At 44.0% G+C, this 21219-nt stretch overlaps 1 protein-coding gene across 3 annotated transcripts; it reads left to right on the top strand.

Annotated features, from left to right (window-relative positions):
* The first annotated feature begins 559 nt into the window (after positions 1-559).
* LOC118386355 (ETS translocation variant 5-like) lies at positions 560-17463 on the top strand. Of its 3 annotated transcripts, none has more exons than XM_035774046.2 (13): positions 560-726; positions 2621-2754; positions 3270-3363; positions 3546-3593; positions 4516-4566; positions 6621-6744; positions 6865-7164; positions 10350-10654; positions 12442-12504; positions 12974-13042; positions 13891-14060; positions 14276-14377; positions 14571-17463. In XM_035774046.2, the coding sequence occupies exons 2-13, from the start codon at positions 2707-2709 to the stop codon at positions 14787-14789; spliced, it is 1593 nt and encodes a 530-aa protein (XP_035629939.1). In that variant the 5' UTR covers positions 560-726; positions 2621-2706; the 3' UTR covers positions 14790-17463. The 3 variants fall into 3 exon arrangements, with proteins under 3 accessions (XP_035629939.1, XP_035629937.1, XP_035629938.1); XM_035774044.2 differs by having other exon boundaries at positions 14276-14383; XM_035774045.2 differs by lacking the exon at positions 560-726 and adding an exon at positions 2450-2494 and having other exon boundaries at positions 14276-14383.
* Positions 17464-21219: the final 3756 nt, after the last annotated feature.

Genomic DNA, 21219 nt, shown 5'->3' with positions numbered 1-21219 from the left:
ACACTTGGCATTGAATCATATAATTTAAACTAATTTACTTATAGTCAGTTAACACATTTTTTCGTTGATAGTATGGGTATGATCTGTCTAGAATGTATATTTTTCTTAATTAAGGAACAGTTAGAGCAAGAAAGCAACTGTGCCACGTTCACCATCCGGGTAAATTTAATATTCCCAGGATTAAACTATCCATTTGTGGGGTTCCTGTTTCAAAATGACTAGCCTATCTGTCTTTGATAAAAACATACAAACACTTTGTTGAAGTGAGACTGTAACCATAGGTTTGTAGATTTCCACTGTCTGTTATTAGCCTGCCAGGTTATTACACCGCTGGCCCTTTAAACATCTCACAGCGGTGACGAAACTCGAATGAAAGTGAATGAAACACAGCCATTCATTAAAAACAAATAATAGGACCGATCCACCTTTTGCCATCCACGTTTCCATTGGTCCTCGAGCACTTGAAATATAATTAATTAATTTCGAATGCCCATTGGTTACTCGCAAGAATGACAATGCCGACGAGCCAATGAGAGTGTGGCTCTGTGTACCACTCGAGCCCCAGGGAAAACCAAGCCATCGTTATCTAAAAGCTCAGTCAGTTGTGTGAGTCGGATGGAACGCGTCAATTGATCATTGAACAGAGACGTTTCTGTCTTTTTTTTTTTGTATGGATTTTTCTATTTCGTTCTTGTCATACTGTAACTGAATTGAAACGCGCACAGGGTGAGTAGTCTGAAATCTGAATTGCCATTTTGCCTGGATATCCATCTGTGGCGATGGAATATCAATAAGTTTACGATCGCCTGCAACAGCAAATTTAGATCTCTGCCATGGGCGAAAACGGATCGCCATCTTTCTCCAAGAAAACATTTACTTTGGCAACCATTTTCTCTCGCTTTGTACTAATTGCTGTGTAGTATTGCTTGTTCTTTATCTGAGTCTACATATTTATATTATCTCCGAGTCGGAAGACTCTTTTCTGATTATATGAATGGAGAGGTCAGGTTATTTTCTTCGCAGTGTTTAACACGGATCGAGTTTCACTTCATTAAAAAAATGTAAGGGTCCGTGAAGGGGGGGGTTGTCGGTCGGTCGGTCGGATGTTATTCATCAACTCCTTCAATTGCTTTGAACTAGCTAATATTTAGTGGGTCATTTTTTGCATTCACTATTGGGGAAATAAATTACGTTAGCGTTTTCAAATACATACTCAGTTTTCTCAATAGGAGCCTTGATTTTCATCAGCAGTCTGCAATATAGGTTATTGTCTTTTTGTTTGCCTACAACTTTCCACTTGCTGCTTTTATAGGGCAACTACCGATTTTTACTCCAGGTATGATTTAACAAAATATTGTTGGTATCCATTACTGAGCATGTATAACAATTCTAAAGCACCATGCAACTAGACACGGACATTTTTAGAATATACATATTTGACCGAATCCATAACGAAGCCTGTTTGGCAAAGTTAAGGTTGGTCAAATTCTCTGTTTCACCAAACAGTAGCTATCCTGTAATTCCCAGTAATTGGATACCAACAATCTTTGGTTAGATCTCATTATCTGGAGTAAAAATCTGTGGTTACGTTTAGGCTACACCAAGTTACATGATCAAATGTGGGAACTTGAATTATATTTGGGAGGGGGGGGATAAAACGGATCACCTGCCACTTTGGATTTGTGGTCATTGACTACACCACTGTTTTCAAAACTTGGTTTAAAAATATGCGTAATGTTGTACACTATGATTTGTCCACTGTTGTACTACCATTTTATGCATCATTAAAGTTGTCTGTGTATCTACTGTGTCGCTGTAATGGCCGGTTATCGCTTTATTAGTCATCCATTTAATATAATAAACGGGTGAAGTATAGTGACTCGTGTCAAGCTCAAGGAGGTATGGAGTGGGAGGGCCATCCACGTGGAATGGAAGGTTATGAATTTACGATTTGTTTTATTCCCAGCCCATTCTCTGCCACTTTCTGTCGGGGTTTATGTGCAAGTGCGTGTAACTTCCCTATTCCCAGGAGATATGGAAGCTGTGCTAAGATTTTGTATTTAAAGGTCACTATGAAACAAGTAGTTTGCCTCAGTATGGAGAGGTATATTGTAACAAGATGTTTCTATTGGGATTTATTTATAGACAGGATTTTCTGTTGTCTAATATCCTTCAGTAATTCGTTAATGAGTAAACAAAATGAAATAACACTCGGGTGCTCTATACAATACGGTGGCGTCAAATGCCTCAGTGTGTAGGGTTGAAGACCCATCCTTGAAGGTTTCCCCTGCTCAGTCATAGCTGATTATGAATGCAGTCTCCTAATCGCCTGAACAGGTGGCTGGCTTTGCTTTATGTAAGAGTTACATACGTCACACAACTACAGCGTGTATTTAAGTTGTGCATGCAGGACATGCTCTAAACCAGCATGTTCAGTTAGAAGAGCTGTTGTTGCAATAGGAAACGGTGTCGTGCAACAAGAACAAGTGGCGGTGTGGGTTATATGGGTTCTGATAGGACCCTAGTGAAGTGTCTATTTTTGTGAAAGAAACTGAATGATCGAGTACTCTAGCAGAGTTGAACTACTAACATATGTTTTCTATTTTGTTTTTGTCCACAGTTGAACAATTAGTACATAAAGTGACTTTTGCGATATCGCTTTAAAGCGAAGACTCTTTTCTGGGAACCTTTGAAGACCTGGATAACATGGACGGATTCTACGACCAGCAAGTCCCATTTCTGGCCCTACCCAATGTAAGCATGCCCCTCATATCTTCATAGAAATATAATTACTAGAACGTTAAATGGGAATGCCCATTCTAATTATTTGATTTGTATGGTTCTCTTGGATGTCGCTGGCAGGCAGGCAGCCCCGCCCCCCCCAACCACCTCTCTGATTCAGAGGGGTTGGTTTAAATGCCGGAAGACATTTCAGTTGAATACTTTGTTGGACCACTGACTAGATACCCCCTTTCCCTTTATCAATCAGGAGCATGGTCGTCATCATTGGCTCTGTTCCAATATCCAAACTTACATACTGCTTGCAATAGAGTCAGAATGTATTGGCCATGTATTCTAAAATGGTTTGCTAGTGTGGCTATTCAAACAGAGCTATAGATTGAGGTGTGTCAACATTCCATCTAGAAGTGGAGGTGATGTAACATTCTCAAGACAACTGAGTCACACCAGAGGCATATTTACATGTATACACAGCTGAGTCACAATAAACAGCTCTAACTAATAAGTTGGTTATGTTTTCATCATTTCAGCAAAAATCTCATGTGGAGGAACCATACAACAGACCAATCATAGACAGCAGGAAAAGGAAGTTTGTAGACACAGTACTCGCCCAGGACACGGAAGGTAATTGGACAACTACTTCTTCGTTACCCTTTGACATCAGCATGAGCCACCCGACACAACCATACTTTTTATTCCTATCATATGTAATGTGGATTGTTAAAGTGCTCTCTACTTACCAATCTGACATTTGAACAGAGGTCTGTAGGCTCAGTTTAAAAAAAAAAAAAAAAAATCTGTTTCAGACCTCTTCCAAGACCTCAGTCAGTTGCAGGAGATCTGGATTGCAGAAGGTGAGTTATCTAGTAATCATAGAATGGGTGGTTCAAGCCCTGAATGCTGATTGGCTGACAGCCGTGGTACATCAGACCATATACCACGGGTATGAGACAACATTTATTTTTACTGCTGTAATTGGTAACCAGTTTATAATAGCAATAAGACACCTCGGCATATTGGCCATATAACACACCCCCCTCGGGCCTTATTGCTTAAGTGAACCACAGAGTTGATACTGAATGCTTCCCCTTTTTTGCTGAATTTCTTTCTATGTATTCTGTTGCTCTCAGCACAACCCGCCAGTGCTTGTCCTCTGGTAGACATTGGTTATGTTAATTCAACCTCATCCATATGTGACGACTTTGGAAAAGTAATACAATTCCCCTTGAAGTAGCTGTCGTCAATACAGGCAGAAAAATAAGTATTTTCTTTGGAAAGAGGGTGACCAAATGGAGAAAAATGTTTTGGGTGATTGAATTGTGTTCCCAGGTGGTTTTTGAGATGCATTGAGCAAGTGGGCAGATTAACCTAAAATGAGAATTTGAAATATTCATCACTTTTTTTTTCTTCTGTGCATTAAACTACAGCGAAGTCCCATAAATATGCAACTATGCTGACCTAAGAGTCCTTGAATTTAACTACAACATTTCTTTCAACGTTCACTTTTTTAAAATTGTCGCACCCTAAATTAACTGGCAAATCTTAACAGGCATTTTCTACCCTTGAACCACTGCAAGAGTGGTATTACTCTTCCATTGTCTTGGGATTTTAACAAAGTTCCTAAGTATTTCCCAATGTTAATTTTTTCTGTGGCTTGAACAAAATAGCTTTGGTTCCTTTTGAATAAAGACATCAAGATGAGATTTACAGTTTGTTCACCCAGTGGAAACCCAATTAGTATCCACTTGTTTAACACTCTCTCTTCTCCCTCCACAGCCCAGGTGCCTGATGATGAACAGTTTGTCCCGGATTTTCAGTCGGATAGCTGTGAGTACCTGAGCTGTATTATTTATACCAGGCTGGGATAGAGAGGTGTCAAGTTCCCTGACACACACAATGTAGCAAGATCTGATCTTGGGACTGCTGCTGTGCTTGTCTGAAAGAACTAGGCCTTCAGGATTAAACCGAGCTTCACTGAAGGAGCCATTTGCCCATAGAAATGTTAACTTAGTTCATTCTGTGTCTTTACTCTGCTCCATTGACTGGGTTCAGAATGTTTAAGATAACAAACCCTGATGATCACTCTCTTTCATTCTCCTGGTCTCTCTTTCATTCTCCTGGTCTCTCTTTCATTCTCCTGGTCTCTCTTTCATTCTCCTGGTCTCTCTCTCATTCTCCTGGTCTCTCTCTCATTCTCCTGGTCTCTCTCTCATTCTCCTGGTCTCTCTCTCATTCTCCTGGTCTCTCTCTCATTCTCCTGGTCTCTCTCTCATTCTCCTGGTCTCTCTTTCATTCTCCTGGTCTCTCTCTCATTCTCCTGGGCTCGCTCACTCACACTCACACACCATCCTTAGAGGGCTTTCATCCTGCCAGGGCTAGACTCTATTCTTCTTACCCTAAAACATCCTTCTTTACTCTGGAGAGACTTTCCCCTCCTCCCATTTTGGGTTTAATCAGGCGATTGGCGTGGGGCATCACATGAGCCAAGCTCATAATCTGATTTCACACTTTCATGCACTCAAATCCAGCCTCTAGAGTGGGATGGATTCCTGCGGGTGGGAGTATCCAATATAGTCCCAGTCCACACAGCCTTTCTCCCTCCCCCTCTCGGACTGTACAGCTTCACCTCCCCCATTTGTCAGCAGTGCACAGAGCCTTTTATATGGAATCCAAGGGAAATATTTGAGTTATGTTCAGTGGAGTGTTTTATGATGTCCCCCCCCCCCCCCCCCCCCTTTTACAGTTTGTTTTTGTCTGATGTGGCATCAGAGACAGGGTGTGGTTGCTGGCATCTGTCTTTGTTGCTGTTTTGGACCCCGATCTGCATGGTAGCCTAGCATACTGTAAATGACTGCTGAGGTGCTGCAATATATTATTAAGGTTGCTGCTGTCATGTGTGTTTAGACAGTGGGGCCCATGCTGGGGGGTGTAGTAGGGCTTGTGAGGTCTCTGCAGTATAGTTCTTGACCTGGCCGTTTGGGTGCATGTGTAAGTGTGCAGGATAGTGTAGCAGTGACCCCATAGCCAAACGGGCCAGGCTCTCTATTCACCAGCCCTGCATGGCAGCCAATGTCCTCCACACACACTCCTGTACTGAACCTTGCCTCCAATCATCGCGACCCCTGTCTAGGAGAGTGGGGAGGAAAGACTGCTTATTAGCTCTGCCTTAATTTCCCATTCTTCATCCATTTTCTCTCGCTTTCATGTGTTCCATCTGAGGCAGTACTGCATGTGGTCCTGCTCTGAGCTTTTATAGTATGCATGAGCAGGGAGCTCTGTTCACATGCCTATTGGTTCCCTGTCACCCCTCCCTTCCCTGGTCCATCAGTTAGGGTGACGTATCCAGCTCCTGTTACGCCTCTCGTCTGCGCATCCGGTTTCACTGGCCCATTATGAGGTGCGGGAAATGGGAGCCGACAGGAGATCTAATGGTTAGAGAGGAGAATGATTGAATTACGGCCACACTGATTCATGGGTAATGACCAGGGCTCCCCCTATTCCATATAGAGCTAACCTTTTGGCCAGAGCCCTATGGGTGCCATTTGGGAGGGAACAGGTGTCCGTAATGGACATCTGACGGGAGAGGACGGTGATGATAGTATGATACTGATGGATGGAAGTTTTCTATTGGGCTGCCAACCGGGGTTGGGACGTGACGGGGTTGGGACGTGACGGGGTTGGGACGTGACGGGGCCGGGAGGCGGCGGGGCCGGGAGGGGTTCGGGACGCGACGCGGTAAAGTGGCTCACAGCGCTGATTGATAGTCTTGTTCTCCCCCCCAATTTTTTTTTTTTGATATTGAATAACCTCTGACTTGTTTTCTAGGTTGATTTAAGTAGCGCTAAAAGTGTTTCTATTGTGTTGCCCCTCTCTCTTCTCAGTAATGTTTCATGGCCCCCCACCATCAAAGATTAAACGGGAACTGAGTCCCTCCAAAGAGATGTGTCCTTGTAACCAGGAAAGGAGTCCCATGCCGTATGGAGAGAAGTGCCTTTACAGCGACAGGTATGGACCGTTACACACACACACACTTTATGTTACCTTTCACCATACCAACAAGAGACAACTATTCTGACCATGCTGATACAAGCCTTCCGTCTGACCGGCCTCTGTCTCCCTCCACAGTGCCTATGAGAGGAGACCCAGTGGGGCCTATAAGCCATTGACCCCTCCCTCTACACCCGTGTCACCATGCAGCTCTACCAACACCCCAAGGACACACCCAGTCAGCCAGCAGACTCCTTCCCCTCATCAAATACCCTATCGGAACCAAGCGCAAGGGCCACACCCCCTGCAGCCTGACAACCAATCAGTTGGCCCAGCTCACAACCAGCAAAGGCCACTCCCCCTCCAGAGCCCACCCTATGCAGTGCCCTGCCCCCCCTCACTCCTCAGTCAGGATGGTAACTACAGCCCTGAGCACAGGTGATTGGTCCTATCCTGCCATGCTTACTGGTATAGGAGTTAATCATGAGAGAGCCTGAGGCTTACAGGTATAGGAGCTAATCATGAGAGTGCTTGAGGCTTACTGGTATAGGAGCTAATCATGAGAGAGCCTGAGGCTTACTGGTATAGGAGTTAATCATGAGAGAGCCTGAGGCTTACTGGTATAGGAGTTAATCATGAGAGAGCCTGAGGCTTACTGGTATAGGAGTTAATCATGAGAGAGCCTGAGGCTTACTGGTATAGGAGTTAATCATGAGAGAGCCTGAGGCTTACTGGTTTAGGAGTTAATCATGAGAGAGCCTGAGGCTTACTGGTTTAGGAGTTAATCATGAGAGGGCTTGAGGCTTACTGGTATAGGAGTTAATCATGAGAGAGCTTGAGGCTTACTGGTATAGGAGTTAATCATGAGAGAGCCTGAGGCTTACTGGTATAGGAGTTAATCATGAGAGAGCCTGAGGCTTACTGGTATAGGAGTTAATCATGAGAGAGCCTGAGGCTTACTGGTATAGGAGTTAATCATGAGAGAGCCTGAGGCTTACTGGTATAGGAGTTAATCATGAGAGAGCCTGAGGCTTACTGGTATAGGAGCTAATCATGAGAGAGCCTGAGGCTTACTGGTATAGGAGTTAATCATGAGAGAGCCTGAGGCTTACTGGTATAGGAGCTAATCATGAGAGAGCCTGAGGCTTACTGGTTTAGGAGTTAATCATGAGAGAGCCTGAGGCTTACTGGTATAGAAGCTAATCATGAGAGAGCCTGAGGCTTACTGGTATAGGAGTTAATCATGAGAGAGCCTGAGGCTTACTGGTATAGGAGTTAATCTTTACTGGTATAGGAGTTAATCATGAGAGAGCCTGAGGCTTACTGGTATAGGAGTTAATCATGAGAGAGCCTGAGGCTTACTGGTATAGGAGTTAATCATGAGAGAGCCTGAGGCTTACTGGTATAGGAGTTAATCATGAGAGAGCCTGAGAGAGCCTGAGGCTTACTGGTATAGGAGTTAATCATGAGAGAGCCTGAGGCTTACTGGTATAGGAGTTAATCATGAGAGAGCCTGAGGCTTACTGGTATAGGAGTTAATCATGAGAGAGCCTGAGGCTTACTGGTATAGGAGTTAATCATGAGAGAGCCTGAGGCTTACTGGTATAGGAGTTAATCATGAGAGAGCCTGAGGCTTACTGGTATAGGAGCTAATCATGAGAGAGCCTGAGGCTTACTGGTATAGGAGTTAATCATGAGAGAGCCTGAGGCTTACTGGTATAGGAGCTAATCATGAGAGAGCCTGAGGCTTACTGGTATAGGAGTTAATCATGAGAGAGCCTGAGGCTTACTGGTATAGGAGTTAATCATGAGAGAGCCTGAGGCTTACTGGTATAGGAGTTAATCATGAGAGAGCCTGAGGCTTACTGGTATAGGAGTTAATCATGAGAGAGCCTGAGGCTTACTGGTATAGGAGCTAATCATGAGAGAGCCTGAGGCTTACTGGTTTAGGAGTTAATCATGAGAGAGCCTGAGGCTTACTGGTATAGGAGCTAATCATGAGAGAGCCTGAGGCTTACTGGTATAGGAGCTAATCATGAGAGAGCCTGAGGCTTACTGGTATAGGAGCTAATCATGAGAGAGCCTGAGGCTTACTGGTATAGGAGTTAATCATGAGAGAGCCTGAGGCTTACTGGTATAGGAGCTAATCATGAGAGAGCCTGAGGCTTACTGGTATAGGAGTTAATCATGAGAGAGCCTGAGGCTTACTGGTTTAGGAGTTAATCATGAGAGAGCCTGAGGCTTACTGGTTTAGGAGTTAATCATGAGAGAGCCTGAGGCTTACTGGTTTAGGAGTTAATCATGAGAGAGCCTGAGGCTTACTGGTATAGGAGCTAATCATGAGAGAGCCTGAGGCTTACTGGTTTAGGAGTTAATCATGAGAGAGCCTGAGGCTTACTGGTTTAGGAGTTAATCATGAGAGAGCCTGAGGCTTACTGGTATAGGAGTTAATCATGAGAGGGCCTGAGGCTTACTGGTATAGGAGTTAATCATGAGAGAGCCTGAGGCTTACTGGTTTAGGAGTTAATCATGAGAGAGCCTGAGGCTTACTGGTATAGGAGCTAATCATGAGAGAGCCTGAGGCTTACTGGTTTAGGAGTTAATCATGAGAGAGCCTGAGGCTTACTGGTATAGGAGTTAATCATGAGAGAGCCTGAGGCTTACTGGTATAGGAGTTAATCATGAGAGAGCCTGAGGCTTACTGGTATAGGAGTTAATCATGAGAGAGCCTGAGGCTTACTCGTATAGGAGTTAATCATGAGAGGGCCTGAGGCTTACTGGTTTAGGAGTTTATGCAAATATGGAGTTTAACATCCAACATTGCTGAACAGGTGAAACTCCATCCAGGTGTTTACTAACATCCTAACTAAAGAGCCTGTCTCTATAGAAAACTCCTGACCCTAGGTCGACCTCTCTAAATGTAAACAGCCATCTCAATAAGACAGGCGTTTGCGTTTCCATTGCATTCTGAGACACACCGTGCAAATTTAACACATTAAGACCCGTGGAGAGGATCAGGCTTTGTGACTAATGCTGCCTTTAGGAGGGGTGTGGAAGGTCCCCTATATTGAGGAGTGAAATGTGCTGGCAGTGTGGGAACACCGCTCCGTCACCCCCACCTGTGACCGGACTCCTGGTGGGATGTGTTGGTACGCCGGGCATGTCATCACCAGTAATATGCTATCTTTGTGTAGCCAGAAGCCATTGGCCTTGTCTCTATCTTACGGTTACTGGAGGATCTTTTATACCTGCTAGCTATTGACACCTGCCCCCATCTCATTTACAGCTTGTATTCGCAGGCTTGGTTGCACTGAGTACATTTGGTTCCTGAGTGGTGTGTGCGTTGCGTTTTGGTCTTCAGCTGGACGCTCAGTAGTTCCTCAATGGTTGAAGACTCTAACTCACATTTACTGTAAATGTATGCCTTATATATTTAAACAGTTTATCAAGATTCCATTCTCTTTAAATCTGAAATGTTTAAGCTACAGTTTTAATAGCCATCAGTAGTATAAGAGTGTAATGAACTTTAAATTCATCTCTCTGTTCAAACATTTGTTTATAGCCACAGTTTTCATTAATAATAACCTTTCACCCACCCTCTCCCATGTCTTCCTCCACCCCAGGTTCCAGAGGCAAATGTCGGAGCCATGTCTACCCTTCCCTCCCTCTGAGAGCCGGACTCACCCTCAGTTCCTAGCCCAACCGCAGGCCCCCGGCCACAGTGACCTACCCAGGGACGGGAGGCCCCCCTACCACCGCCAGATGTCTGAGCCCCTGGTCCCTGGTCCCGTGCCTCAACACGGCTTCAAGCAGGAGCTGCTGGACCCTCACTACACAGAGCAGGGTGTCCCCTCCATGGGCCCCCCTCAGGCTGCCTTCCACCCCATGGCCATCAAGCAGGAGCCCCAGGACTTCTGCTTCGACTCTGGTGAGTGGCTGGCTACCTTCATGCTCCTCTGGATCGGTCGGCTACACTACACAGACTACAGCATTACAGCTGACCCACAGGGTTGTCATAGGATTTGAGGGGTGTGACTCTTGACATTGGTTCCAAATCTTTACCCTTAAGTGTGCACTCCTTAATGCATTGGATTGGTGTAAACACATGAGTTTCCACCATATTTCTTCTACCGTTCCTTTCTTTCCATAAAGTGGAGTGAACAAGTGCACCCTTAGGACAAAAGGAAAGCGAAACAGGAAACAACCTTGGGGCTCTCTGATGCAGGTTGCTGTCCTAGGAGAGTTAGTCCTCTCCAGACAGGCTGCATAGGAGCAGACTGGTTATATGGTGAAAAGTGTCTGTCCCTGTTGATTTTGCTCGCTGGCACGCGGTTGTTAGTTTTAGCGCAGCAAATCCCAGAAACCATTAACAAACACTACCGTGTAGACCCTCGCCTCACACCGCCCTGCGTCAGCAGTCGTAACGCACATACAGACATCACCGTGTCACTTCCAAATACGTCAACCACTCTGCTCTGACAGTCAGGCCAGTAAAAATGGGTCTCTTAGCCTGACTTGAGCCTCGGCAGGACAGAGGGGATAAGCAAATGGGTCAGTCATCCCCAGGCCCAGGGAAACCTACTTCACAAGTATAGGGCTACCTAAAATAGATTTGGGCCACTGCGCTGTGTTTACAGAGGGCGCTAGAATGCAAGTATGAACACTACATGGATGTATTTCAGGTTTACATTGAAATGTATGCAATGGACGTATGCCGCATGTCCTTGTCCCAATAGCAACGCTTTGTACCTAATAAGTTAGCCCACGAGAAGTAGAATTGTGTTTTACTTTTCATCTCGATGCCCACGCACCCCAGCTGTTGTCCCTATTTTGCCACCAACACCCACCTTTCCTTCTGTCCTCTGCCCAGGCCAGCATTGCACTGTCCCTCTTTCATTCTCCCTCTCAGCTTTATGATTGGGGGGCCAGTGATGTAATGCCAAATCCTCTTAGCTTCTTACAACCTATAAATACATACGTCAGCATAAAGGTCCACTGGCCCGGCCTCTGTCTCTCTGGATGGATAAGACCATAGCCAGTAGCCACCATAGTCACATCACACTTTTGTCTCTCCTGGTGGGGACTGCTCACCACAACGGATGTGTCTGAAATGGCACCCTGTTCCCAATACAGTGTACTACTTTTGGTTTCTGGGCAGAATGTGTGCACTGGATAGGGTGCCATCTAATGCAATTGGATAGAGGATCCATGATGCTTTAACTAGCCCAAACTTGAGAATACTAGTATAAATGCTTTGTAGATATGGCCCTAAAGTGTGATAAAGATCTGATCCTTAGGAGAGGACAGGAAACCTAGGGGTGGAGTGGGACCGTGGGGGCTTTTCCAACTCAGCAGATCGGGGGGTGGGGCTTGAACCCAATGGGGACCAGCCAGGCGTAACGTGATTTGTCATGATTTGATGTGGGATGGCTAGTGGACATCTACAGCCCAGCTGATTGGTTGCTAGGTAGAAGTCAGTTGTATAATAGAGGAAGTGCTCCAGCGGCAGGTTGATAAGAGGTGAAGAATGTATCATGTACATCCTCATGTCAACAACCATGGGAATGGGTATATAGACTGAGACGGAACATATCCGTAAATGGATACTGCTTGTATGTACAATCTCCTTTTCCTAGCGTGCAAGCAGAGCAGTGTTGTAAATATACTCATGTTAGAGGTCGATGTTGATATGTTGTCTCGTCCTCCGTCTGTTAGAAGTGCCTATCTGTCAGTCTACATTTGGAAGAGCCGGGACCTTCTACCAAAACAACCATGAAAGTAAGTATCCATTCCCATCTCAGCAGTGGCATGTTTCAAGTTTTAATTCCTCTGTAATAAATACATAGGAAATCCTACTCAAAGCTCTCGCAATAAAAATGTTACGAGGGCTTACTGGGCTTATTTTTCCCAGTTGCCTCTCTAGTTGTGACTTATTGAGAGGTTATAAAGTGCTGCGTGTTTGGGGAATAGGACATGCTGCAAGGTACAAGTCAACATTAGAATGCCGTCTCTTGAGCTGTTGCATCCTTCAATGAGGCCTGTTTTCACTGTTTCAACACTGCTCCGCAGCACTGCTGTCCTCATCATGTTAGCACAACATCATTTTCCACTCTTGTGAAGCTACCTAGCTATATTGCTTTGTGAGCAGTTTAGTCTCGCTGGATATAGTAGCTGGCCTCCACAGCTAAATGTAGGCTGTGTTCCCATGCCCTCCCCTGGCTAGCTAATCTCTCTCTTCCAATCACAGGTTTCTCCTTTGACAGAGAGCCTCACCTGTACTATGATGATACCTGCGTGGTTCCTGACAGACTTGAAGGTAAGAAAATACTTGACATTAGGAACAGGCTTGTCCCGTCCTTGGGCCGGGCGAGAGGTATTTGAGCAGCATGGGGTTCATCCTGTCCTTGGGGGGGGGTTAGGGTTAAGGGGGGCTTTACAAGCATTACAGGGGACTCCGTCTCTACTCAGCTGCTGGCAGCATTTGAAAGGACAGGATTATTACTATGCCTGTTGCATCACTGACTAGAGAGGAGAACTGTAGAAAGTCTCCTTTGAGCAGCAGAGATGGCAGGCGGGTGCAAAATTAGTAGCCTGCTCCCCTTCACAGTCCACAGCTCATAGGAATGTCTCACCACACTGTAGCTAGCTGTCGGGTGGACTAGCAATTTTAACTTGCTAGTTCATTATAATTGAGACCCCCACACGGCCCATTTCTCCCCTTGAGGCCCCCATGATCAGCCAGATTAACATTTTGCACTAATGCCAAAGTTAGACATTGATAGTTTTGACTATCTTAATATCCTTTTTGTGCTAGTTGGCTGTACCTGCACCAAAACTCTAGTATTTTTTCCTTCTTAGCTTGTTCTCCTTTTAAAATACGGAGCCAATTTTATTATCAGCTCTTTTATTTCCATGACTGGTCCAAATATTTTCTCATGGCTCCCTTGTCCATCTGCAGCAGACATATGGTTCGGACCATGGAATGGCAATAAAGTCACATTATTGAATCGTGATACATATTGTATCGGCACCTAAGTATTGTGGTAATTGAGGTCCCTGTAAAAATTCCCAACCCTGTAAAAAGACAATTACATTTGTCTGACATGCTAGATGGCCAGGCTGCCCCAGAGTACAGTGCTCACTCCCCCCTCCCCCCAACCACAGGGAAGGTCAAGCAGGAGCCCTCAGTGTACCGTGATGGCCCGCCCTACCAGCGGCGTGGCTCTCTGCAGCTCTGGCAGTTTCTGGTCACCTTATTGGATGACCCAGCCAACGGTCACTTCATTGCCTGGACAGGCCGGGGCATGGAGTTCAAACTCATTGAGCCAGAAGAGGTCAGTTGGAAATGTTTAAATATTTTCTTTGTTGATGAACTTGACAGATTCTCTTACAAATGACTTTTTAGAGGTCAGTTCCTTGCCCTGGTCCTAGTAGTAGTTCAGGCCATTAAAAGTCTACTCATTCAATCCCTCCTTTTTTATTGAAATAAAAAAGTAAGATGTTCAATCAGGCATTGACTGATTTAGTGTTTTCTGTCTTGTCTCTTCAGGTGGCTCGCCGCTGGGGCATCCAGAAGAACAGGCCAGCCATGAACTATGACAAGCTGAGTCGTTCTCTGCGCTACTACTACGAGAAGGGAATCATGCAGAAGGTAAAGGCAGGTTCACCCTTTCTATCCTTCCCCATTTCTCCTCAACAGCCTGATGCTTCCTTGGCTTATTTGAATGCAACCTTGGAGGCTGATGCAGCCATAGAGATCCATATTATATCATGTTAGAACTATTGTGTTCTATTTGATTCTGTGGATCTAACTAACTTGCTCTTCTCCGATTGGTCCTTTCCAGGTTGCTGGCGAGAGGTACGTGTACAAGTTTGTGTGCGACCCTGAGGCCCTGTTCTCCATGGCCTTCCCTGACAACCAGAGGCCCAACCTGAAGGCCGACACAGACGGCCTGCCCTGCGTTGGGGTGGATGATGACACCCTGCCCCTCACCCACTACAAGAACACCCCTTACTTGGTGGACTCTGGGGAGCAGTGTGTAGTTCTACCCTATGGGTACTGACTGCCCCCCCCACTGCTCCTAAACCCAACCCAGAGATCAAGCTCCGACTGCTGAGGCTGAGCAAGAAACTGGATCAAACCTGAGCCCAAAACCTCCCTCTCTCCGCTAAGTTACTCCTCCAATCCTGCCCACTTACGGATTAACATAACCCTCCCCCTAAAACGACTGAGGTGAAACCTGCACCAACCACGTTCCTTGGCATTCTCTATAGTACCAAGAGAGGGGACCGTGGAAGTAAGGGTGTTATGGACTTCAGTGGCTCCGCCAACTTTCAACTCAAGGTGAACTGGTGTCATTGCTATGGAGACAAAGAGGAAGTAATGGACCAGGGGCCGTGTTATTGCAGCATGCCGGAGGACAGACCAATAGATCTCTGTGTAGACTGTCCAAAATCAGAACTGTTACAATTCTTGCAATCTGCTTTTTCTAAAATAATTATATTAAAAGTTAATTCTGACAAAAGTATCCATAAATAAAGCACTATTCTGTAGTTGCCTTTTTGGTCCCCAATAAATGTATTTTTCTGCCACATAGTAACAATAAGATCTGTGTAAGCAAGGGCTTTGATTAGCAAAAATAAATAATATTTGAATATTTATAAAGAAACCTACATACCTGTTGGTTTCTGTAGACTTGGTATAGCAAAGAATGCTGTCTAGTCTACGATTGGTTAAGGATTTAAATCTGTAGTACTCCAGCCCAATAGGATATTCTATGGTTTCCATGGATGGATTCCTCAGACCAGTGACCTATGTTTTTGTTTTTAATGCTGCCCCAGCTGTGTATTTCTCCAGTGGAATGAATGTTTGTGCTGGGCTAGCTGAGGTTACTAGTGAGTAGCCAGACTAGCTCGGCGTACTGTCGCTCGGAGTACTGTCGCTGTGTCTGGAATGACCCTATGCACTCCTTTACAAAACCCATGTGGCTCTGGTCAAAAGTAGTGCGCTGAATAGTCATTTAGGATGCAGACTCTCTCTTGTCCATTCTCATTTCTACTGACACTCCACAACATTGATTTTTTTTTTCATAAACTACTTATATTTCCTAAAGGTTGTAACTAATCAGCGTTCCACCTCAAACAATAAATCCCCTGCAGGAATCTTTCATTTTCCAAAAAGGGACAACTCTGTCTATTTTTCCCAGAGCTTTATAATTTTTAAAAACATAAGGTTATAACTTTTTTTTTCTTTTATTGGTTGTTTGATGTTTCCGCGGCAGTGAGTACTAGATTCTTAAATGCACCAGGATGGCATCTTTCAGGACATTGCATGCGAAGGTGTGGAATTATATACCTTTCCCTGGAGTCCTCTTTCTACCAATTGCAGGTTGTCAACAAGAGACCTCTGCTTCTCTTTGCATGACAGTGTATTCAAACAAACTGTCCACTAACATATGGCTTTACTCTGGACAAAGAAGACAAATTGTGAAAGTTCTCTGCATTTTGTTTGTTTCTTAAATGGGGGGAAAAAGACACTTCTATAAATCTATATTTTTGCTAAGGCTGCATCTGATTTGATTGTATAAGCCTGTATAGTTCTGCCTATAACTCATGTATCCCTGTGACGTGATTATTACTGCAGATACTTTTTTTTTTAGAGGCTGTTATTGGTGAGTCAAATGGTAGGATGAAGAGCGAGAAAATAGTATTAGTTATAAAGAAGTAGTGTGACTTGGCTTCCAGTCAGTGTGGTGTAGTGGTATCCGGCACTGCATCTCAGTGCAAGGGGTGTCACTACAGTCCCTGGTTTGAATCGAGGTAGTATCACATCTGGCCGTGATTGGGAGTCTCATAGGGCGGCGCACAATTGGCCCAGCGTTGGCCGGGGTTGGCCGTCATTGTAAATAAGAATTTGTTCTTCACTGACTTGCCTAGTTATATTTAAGGGGGGGGGGGGAATCCCAAATGGCACCCTATTTCCTATATAGTGAACTTCCTTTTGAAAAGAGCCCTATGGGCCCTGGTCAAAAGTAGTGCACTATATATAATGAATAGGGTGCCAATTCAGACAGTTAAGAGATGTAAGTATCCACCTCTAGTCTCTGACCTGACCAAGGGTTGTCTGAACTTGTATAGGCTTCACCTTCTCTCCCTCTTCACAATGTGTACCTTTACACTGCAAAGTTTATAATGATCTGTACTGGGTACAATAAACTCTTTCTGCTTCACTTCCGGTGAACTGATCTGTTTTGTCGTTCCCTGTTCCTGCTCCTCCTCACACAGGCTGCGTTACCAAATGCCACCCTATTCCCTATAGTGCACTACTTTTATCCAGTACCCTGGTCAAAAATAGTGCACTATATAGGAAATAGGGTGCCGTTTGGGACTAAACTGATGTTCTGCACTGAAGTGCTTGGCTTTGCTAATTACCAGTCACCTTTTCCCCCTGTTTTTTTCCTTCTCCAGTTTTGCTATTTCCTTTGTTAAAGATTACCGTCTACTCTCCTATTGCAAATGGTTTATCAAAACTGACTAATATGGCAGGACTCCCTGGAAATCAGTGGCAATTGTTACAATGTACAGATGAATCATTGATCATCGTGCTCTCATGAAGGACACCTTTTCTACCTGTGCATGTCCTTGTTTATGTTTGATTTGTGTTTTTATGTCTGCACAGTGGTTACACACATTCACCCACAGAGATAAAGACCTCTTGCAGTAAAATTAATGAAAGCAGTGAGTTTGTTTGGCTCTTTTTTTCTTAGGCTAGGATGACATGTCCAAAGGATTCTTGAAAGTTGGATTATTATTCAGTTTATTATTATTCAGTTTTAACTCTGCGTAGGAGTTGAATGTTCCCTGAGTCTGTACAAGGACAAACATTAGCAGAGTCTGTACAAGGACAAACATTAGCAGAGTCTGTACAAGGACAAACATTAGCAGAGTCTGTACAAGGACAAACATTAGCAGAGTCTGTACAAGGACAAACATTAGCAGAGTCTGTACAAGGACAAACATTAGCAGAGTCTGTACAAGGACAAACATTAGCAGAGTCTGTACAAGGACAAACATTAGCAGAGTCTGTACAAGGACAAACATTAGCAGAGTCTGTACAAGGACAAACATTAGCAGAGTCTGTACAAGGACAAACATTAGCTGAGTCTGTACAAGGACAAACATTAGCTGAGTCTGTACAAGGACAAACATTAGCTGAGTCTGTACAAGGACAAACATTAGCTGAGTCTGTACAAGGACAAACATTAGCTGAGTCTGTACAAGGACAAACATTAGCTGAGTCTGTACAAGGACAAACATTAGCTGAGTCTGTACAAGGACAAACATTAGCTGAGTCTGTACAAGGACAAACATTAGCTGAGTCTGTACAAGGACAAACATTAGCAGAGTCTGTACAAGGACAAACATTAGCTGAGTCTGTACAAGGACAAACATTAGCAGAGTCTGTACAAGGACAAACATTAGCAGAGTCTGTACAAGGACAAACATTAGCTGAGTCTGTACAAGGACAAACATTAGCTGAGTCTGTACAAGGACAAACATTAGCAGAGTCTGTACAAGGACAAACATTAGCAGAGTCTGTACAAGGACAAACATTAGCAGAGTCTGTACAAGGACAAACATTAGCAGAGTCTGTACAAGGACAAACATTAGCAGAGTCTGTAGTCTGTACAAGGACAAACATTAGCTGAGTCTGTACAAGGACAAACATTAGCAGAGTCTGTACAAGGACAAACATCTGTACAAGGACAAACATTAGAGAGTCTGTACAAGGACAAACGGGTGCATTAGCTGAGTCTGTAGCTGAGTCTGTACAAGGACAAACATTAGCTGAGTCTGTACAAGGACAAACATTAGCTGAGTCTGTACAAGGACAAACATTAGCTGAGTCTGTACAAGGACAAACATTAGCTGAGTCTGTACAAGGACAAACATTAGCTGAGTCTGTACAAGGACAAACATTAGCAGAGTCTGTACAAGGACAAACATTAGCTGAGTCTGTACAAGGACAAACATTAGCAGAGTCTGTACAAGGACAAACATTAGCAGAGTCTGTACAAGGACAAACATTAGCAGAGTCTGTACAAGGACAAACATTAGCAGAGTCTGTACAAGGACAAACATTAGCTGAGTCTGTACAAGGACAAACATTAGCAGAGTCTGTACAAGGACAAACATTAGCTGAGTCTGTACAAGGACAAACATTAGCTGAGTCTGTACAAGGACAAACATTAGCAGAGTCTGTACAAGGACAAACATTAGCAGAGTCTGTACAAGGACAAACATTAGCAGAGTCTGTACAAGGACAAACATTAGCTGAGTCTGTACAAGGACAAACATTAGCTGAGTCTGTACAAGGACAAACATTAGCAGAGTCTGTACAAGGACAAACATTAGCAGAGTCTGTACAAGGACAAACATTAGCAGAGTCTGTACAAGGACAAACATTAGCAGAGTCTGTACAAGGACAAACATTAGCAGAGTCTGTACAAGGACAAACATTAGCAGAGTCTGTACAAGGACAAACATTAGCAGAGTCTGTACAAGGACAAACATTAGCTGAGTCTGTACAAGGACAAACATTAGCTGAGTCTGTACAAGGATTAGCTGAGTCTGTACAAGGACAAACATTAGCAGAGTCTGTACAAGGACAAACATTAGCAGAGTCTGTACAAGGACAAACATTAGCTGAGTCTGTACAAGGACAAACATTAGCTGAGTCTGTACAAGGACAAACATTAGCTGAGTCTGTACAAGGACAAACATTAGTCTGACAAGGTCTGTACAAGGACAAACATTAGCAGAGTCTGTACAAGGACAAACATTAGCTGAGTCTGTACAAGGACAAACATTAGCTGAGTCTGTACAAGGACAAACATTAGCTGAGTCTGTACAAGGACAAACATTAGCTGAGTCTGTACAAGGACAAACATTAGCTGAGTCTGTACAAGGACAAACATTAGCAGAGTCTGTACAAGGACAAACATTAGCTGAGTCTGTACAAGGACAAACATTAGCTGAGTCTGTACAAGGACAAACATTAGCTGAGTCTGTACAAGGACAAACATTAGCAGAGTCTGTACAAGGACAAACATTAGCTGAGTCTGTACAAGGACAAACATTAGCTGAGTCTGTACAAGGACAAACATTAGCTGAGTCTGTACAAGGACAAACATTAGCAGAGTCTGTACAATGACAAACATTAGCTGAGTCTGTACAAGGACAAACATTAGCAGAGTCTGTACAAGGACAAACATTAGCAGAGTCTGTACAAGGACAAACATTAGCAGAGTCTGTACAAGGACAAACATTAGCAGAGTCTGTACAAGGACAAACATTAGCAGAGTCTGTACAAGGACAAACATTAGCAGAGTCTGTACAAGGACAAACATTAGCAGAGTCTGTACAAGGACAAACATTAGCTGAGTCTGTACAAGGACAAACATTAGCAGAGTCTGTACAAGGACAAACATTAGCAGAGTCTGTACAAGGACAAACATTAGCAGAGTCTGTAGGACTGAGTCTGTACAAGGACAAACATTAGCTGAGTCTGTACAAGGACAAACATTAGCTGAGTCCGTACAAGGACAAACATTAGCTGAGTCTGTACAATGACAAACATTAGCTGAGTCTGTACAAGGACAAACATTAGCAGAGTCTGTACAAGGACAAACATTAGCAGAGTCTGTACAAGGACAAACATTAGCAGAGTCTGTACAAGGACAAACATTAGCTGAGTCTGTACAAGGACAAACATTAGCTGAGTCTGTACAATGACAAACATTAGCTGAGTCTGTACATGGACAAACATTAGCTGAGTCTGTACGAGGACAAACATTCGCTGAGTCTGTACGAGGAGAAACATTCGCTGAGTCTGTACGAGGACAAACATTCGCTGAGTCTGTACAAGGACAAACATTAGCTGAGTCTGTACAAGGACAAACATTAGCTGAGTCTGTACAAGGACAAACATTAGCTGAGTCTGTACAAGGACAAACATTAGCAGAGTCTGTACAAGGACAAACATTAGCAGAGTCTGTACAAGGACAAACATTAGCAGAGTCTGTACAAGGACAAACATTAGCTGAGTCTGTACAAGGACAAACATTAGCAGAGTCTGTACAAGGACAAACATTAGCAGAGTCTGTACAAGGACAAACATTAGCTGAGTCTGTACAAGGACAAACATTAGCTGAGTCTGTACAAGGACAAACATTAGCTGAGTCTGTACAATGACAAACATTAGCTGAGTCTGTACAAGGACAAACATTAGCAGAGTCTGTACAAGGACAAACATTAGCAGAGTCTGTACAAGGACAAACATTAGCAGAGTCTGTACAAGGACAAACATTAGCAGAGTCTGTACAAGGACAAACATTAGCAGAGTCTGTACAAGGACAAACATTAGCTGAGTCTGTACAAGGACAAACATTAGCTGAGTCTGTACAAGGACAAACATTAGCTGAGTCTGTACAA

The sequence above is a fragment of the Oncorhynchus keta genome, chromosome 7, assembly GCF_023373465.1.
Source record: "Oncorhynchus keta strain PuntledgeMale-10-30-2019 chromosome 7, Oket_V2, whole genome shotgun sequence".
NCBI classification, from domain to species: Eukaryota; Metazoa; Chordata; class Actinopteri; order Salmoniformes; family Salmonidae; genus Oncorhynchus; species Oncorhynchus keta.
Note: the sequence above shows the minus strand (reverse complement) of the source record. Positions and strands in the feature narration are given on the sequence as shown.

Excerpts from the sequence above, each read along its gene's own strand:
- LOC118386355 (XM_035774044.2), top strand. The coding sequence starts at position 2,707 with ATGGACGGATTCTACGACCAGCAAGTCCCATTTCTGGCCCTACCCAAT. Across the intron at positions 7,165-10,349 it reads AACTACAGCCCTGAGCACAG|GTTCCAGAGGCAAATGTCGG; the intron begins GTGATTGGTCCT and ends CCTCCACCCCAG. Across the intron at positions 14,061-14,275 it reads AACTCATTGAGCCAGAAGAG|GTGGCTCGCCGCTGGGGCAT; the intron begins GTCAGTTGGAAA and ends TTGTCTCTTCAG.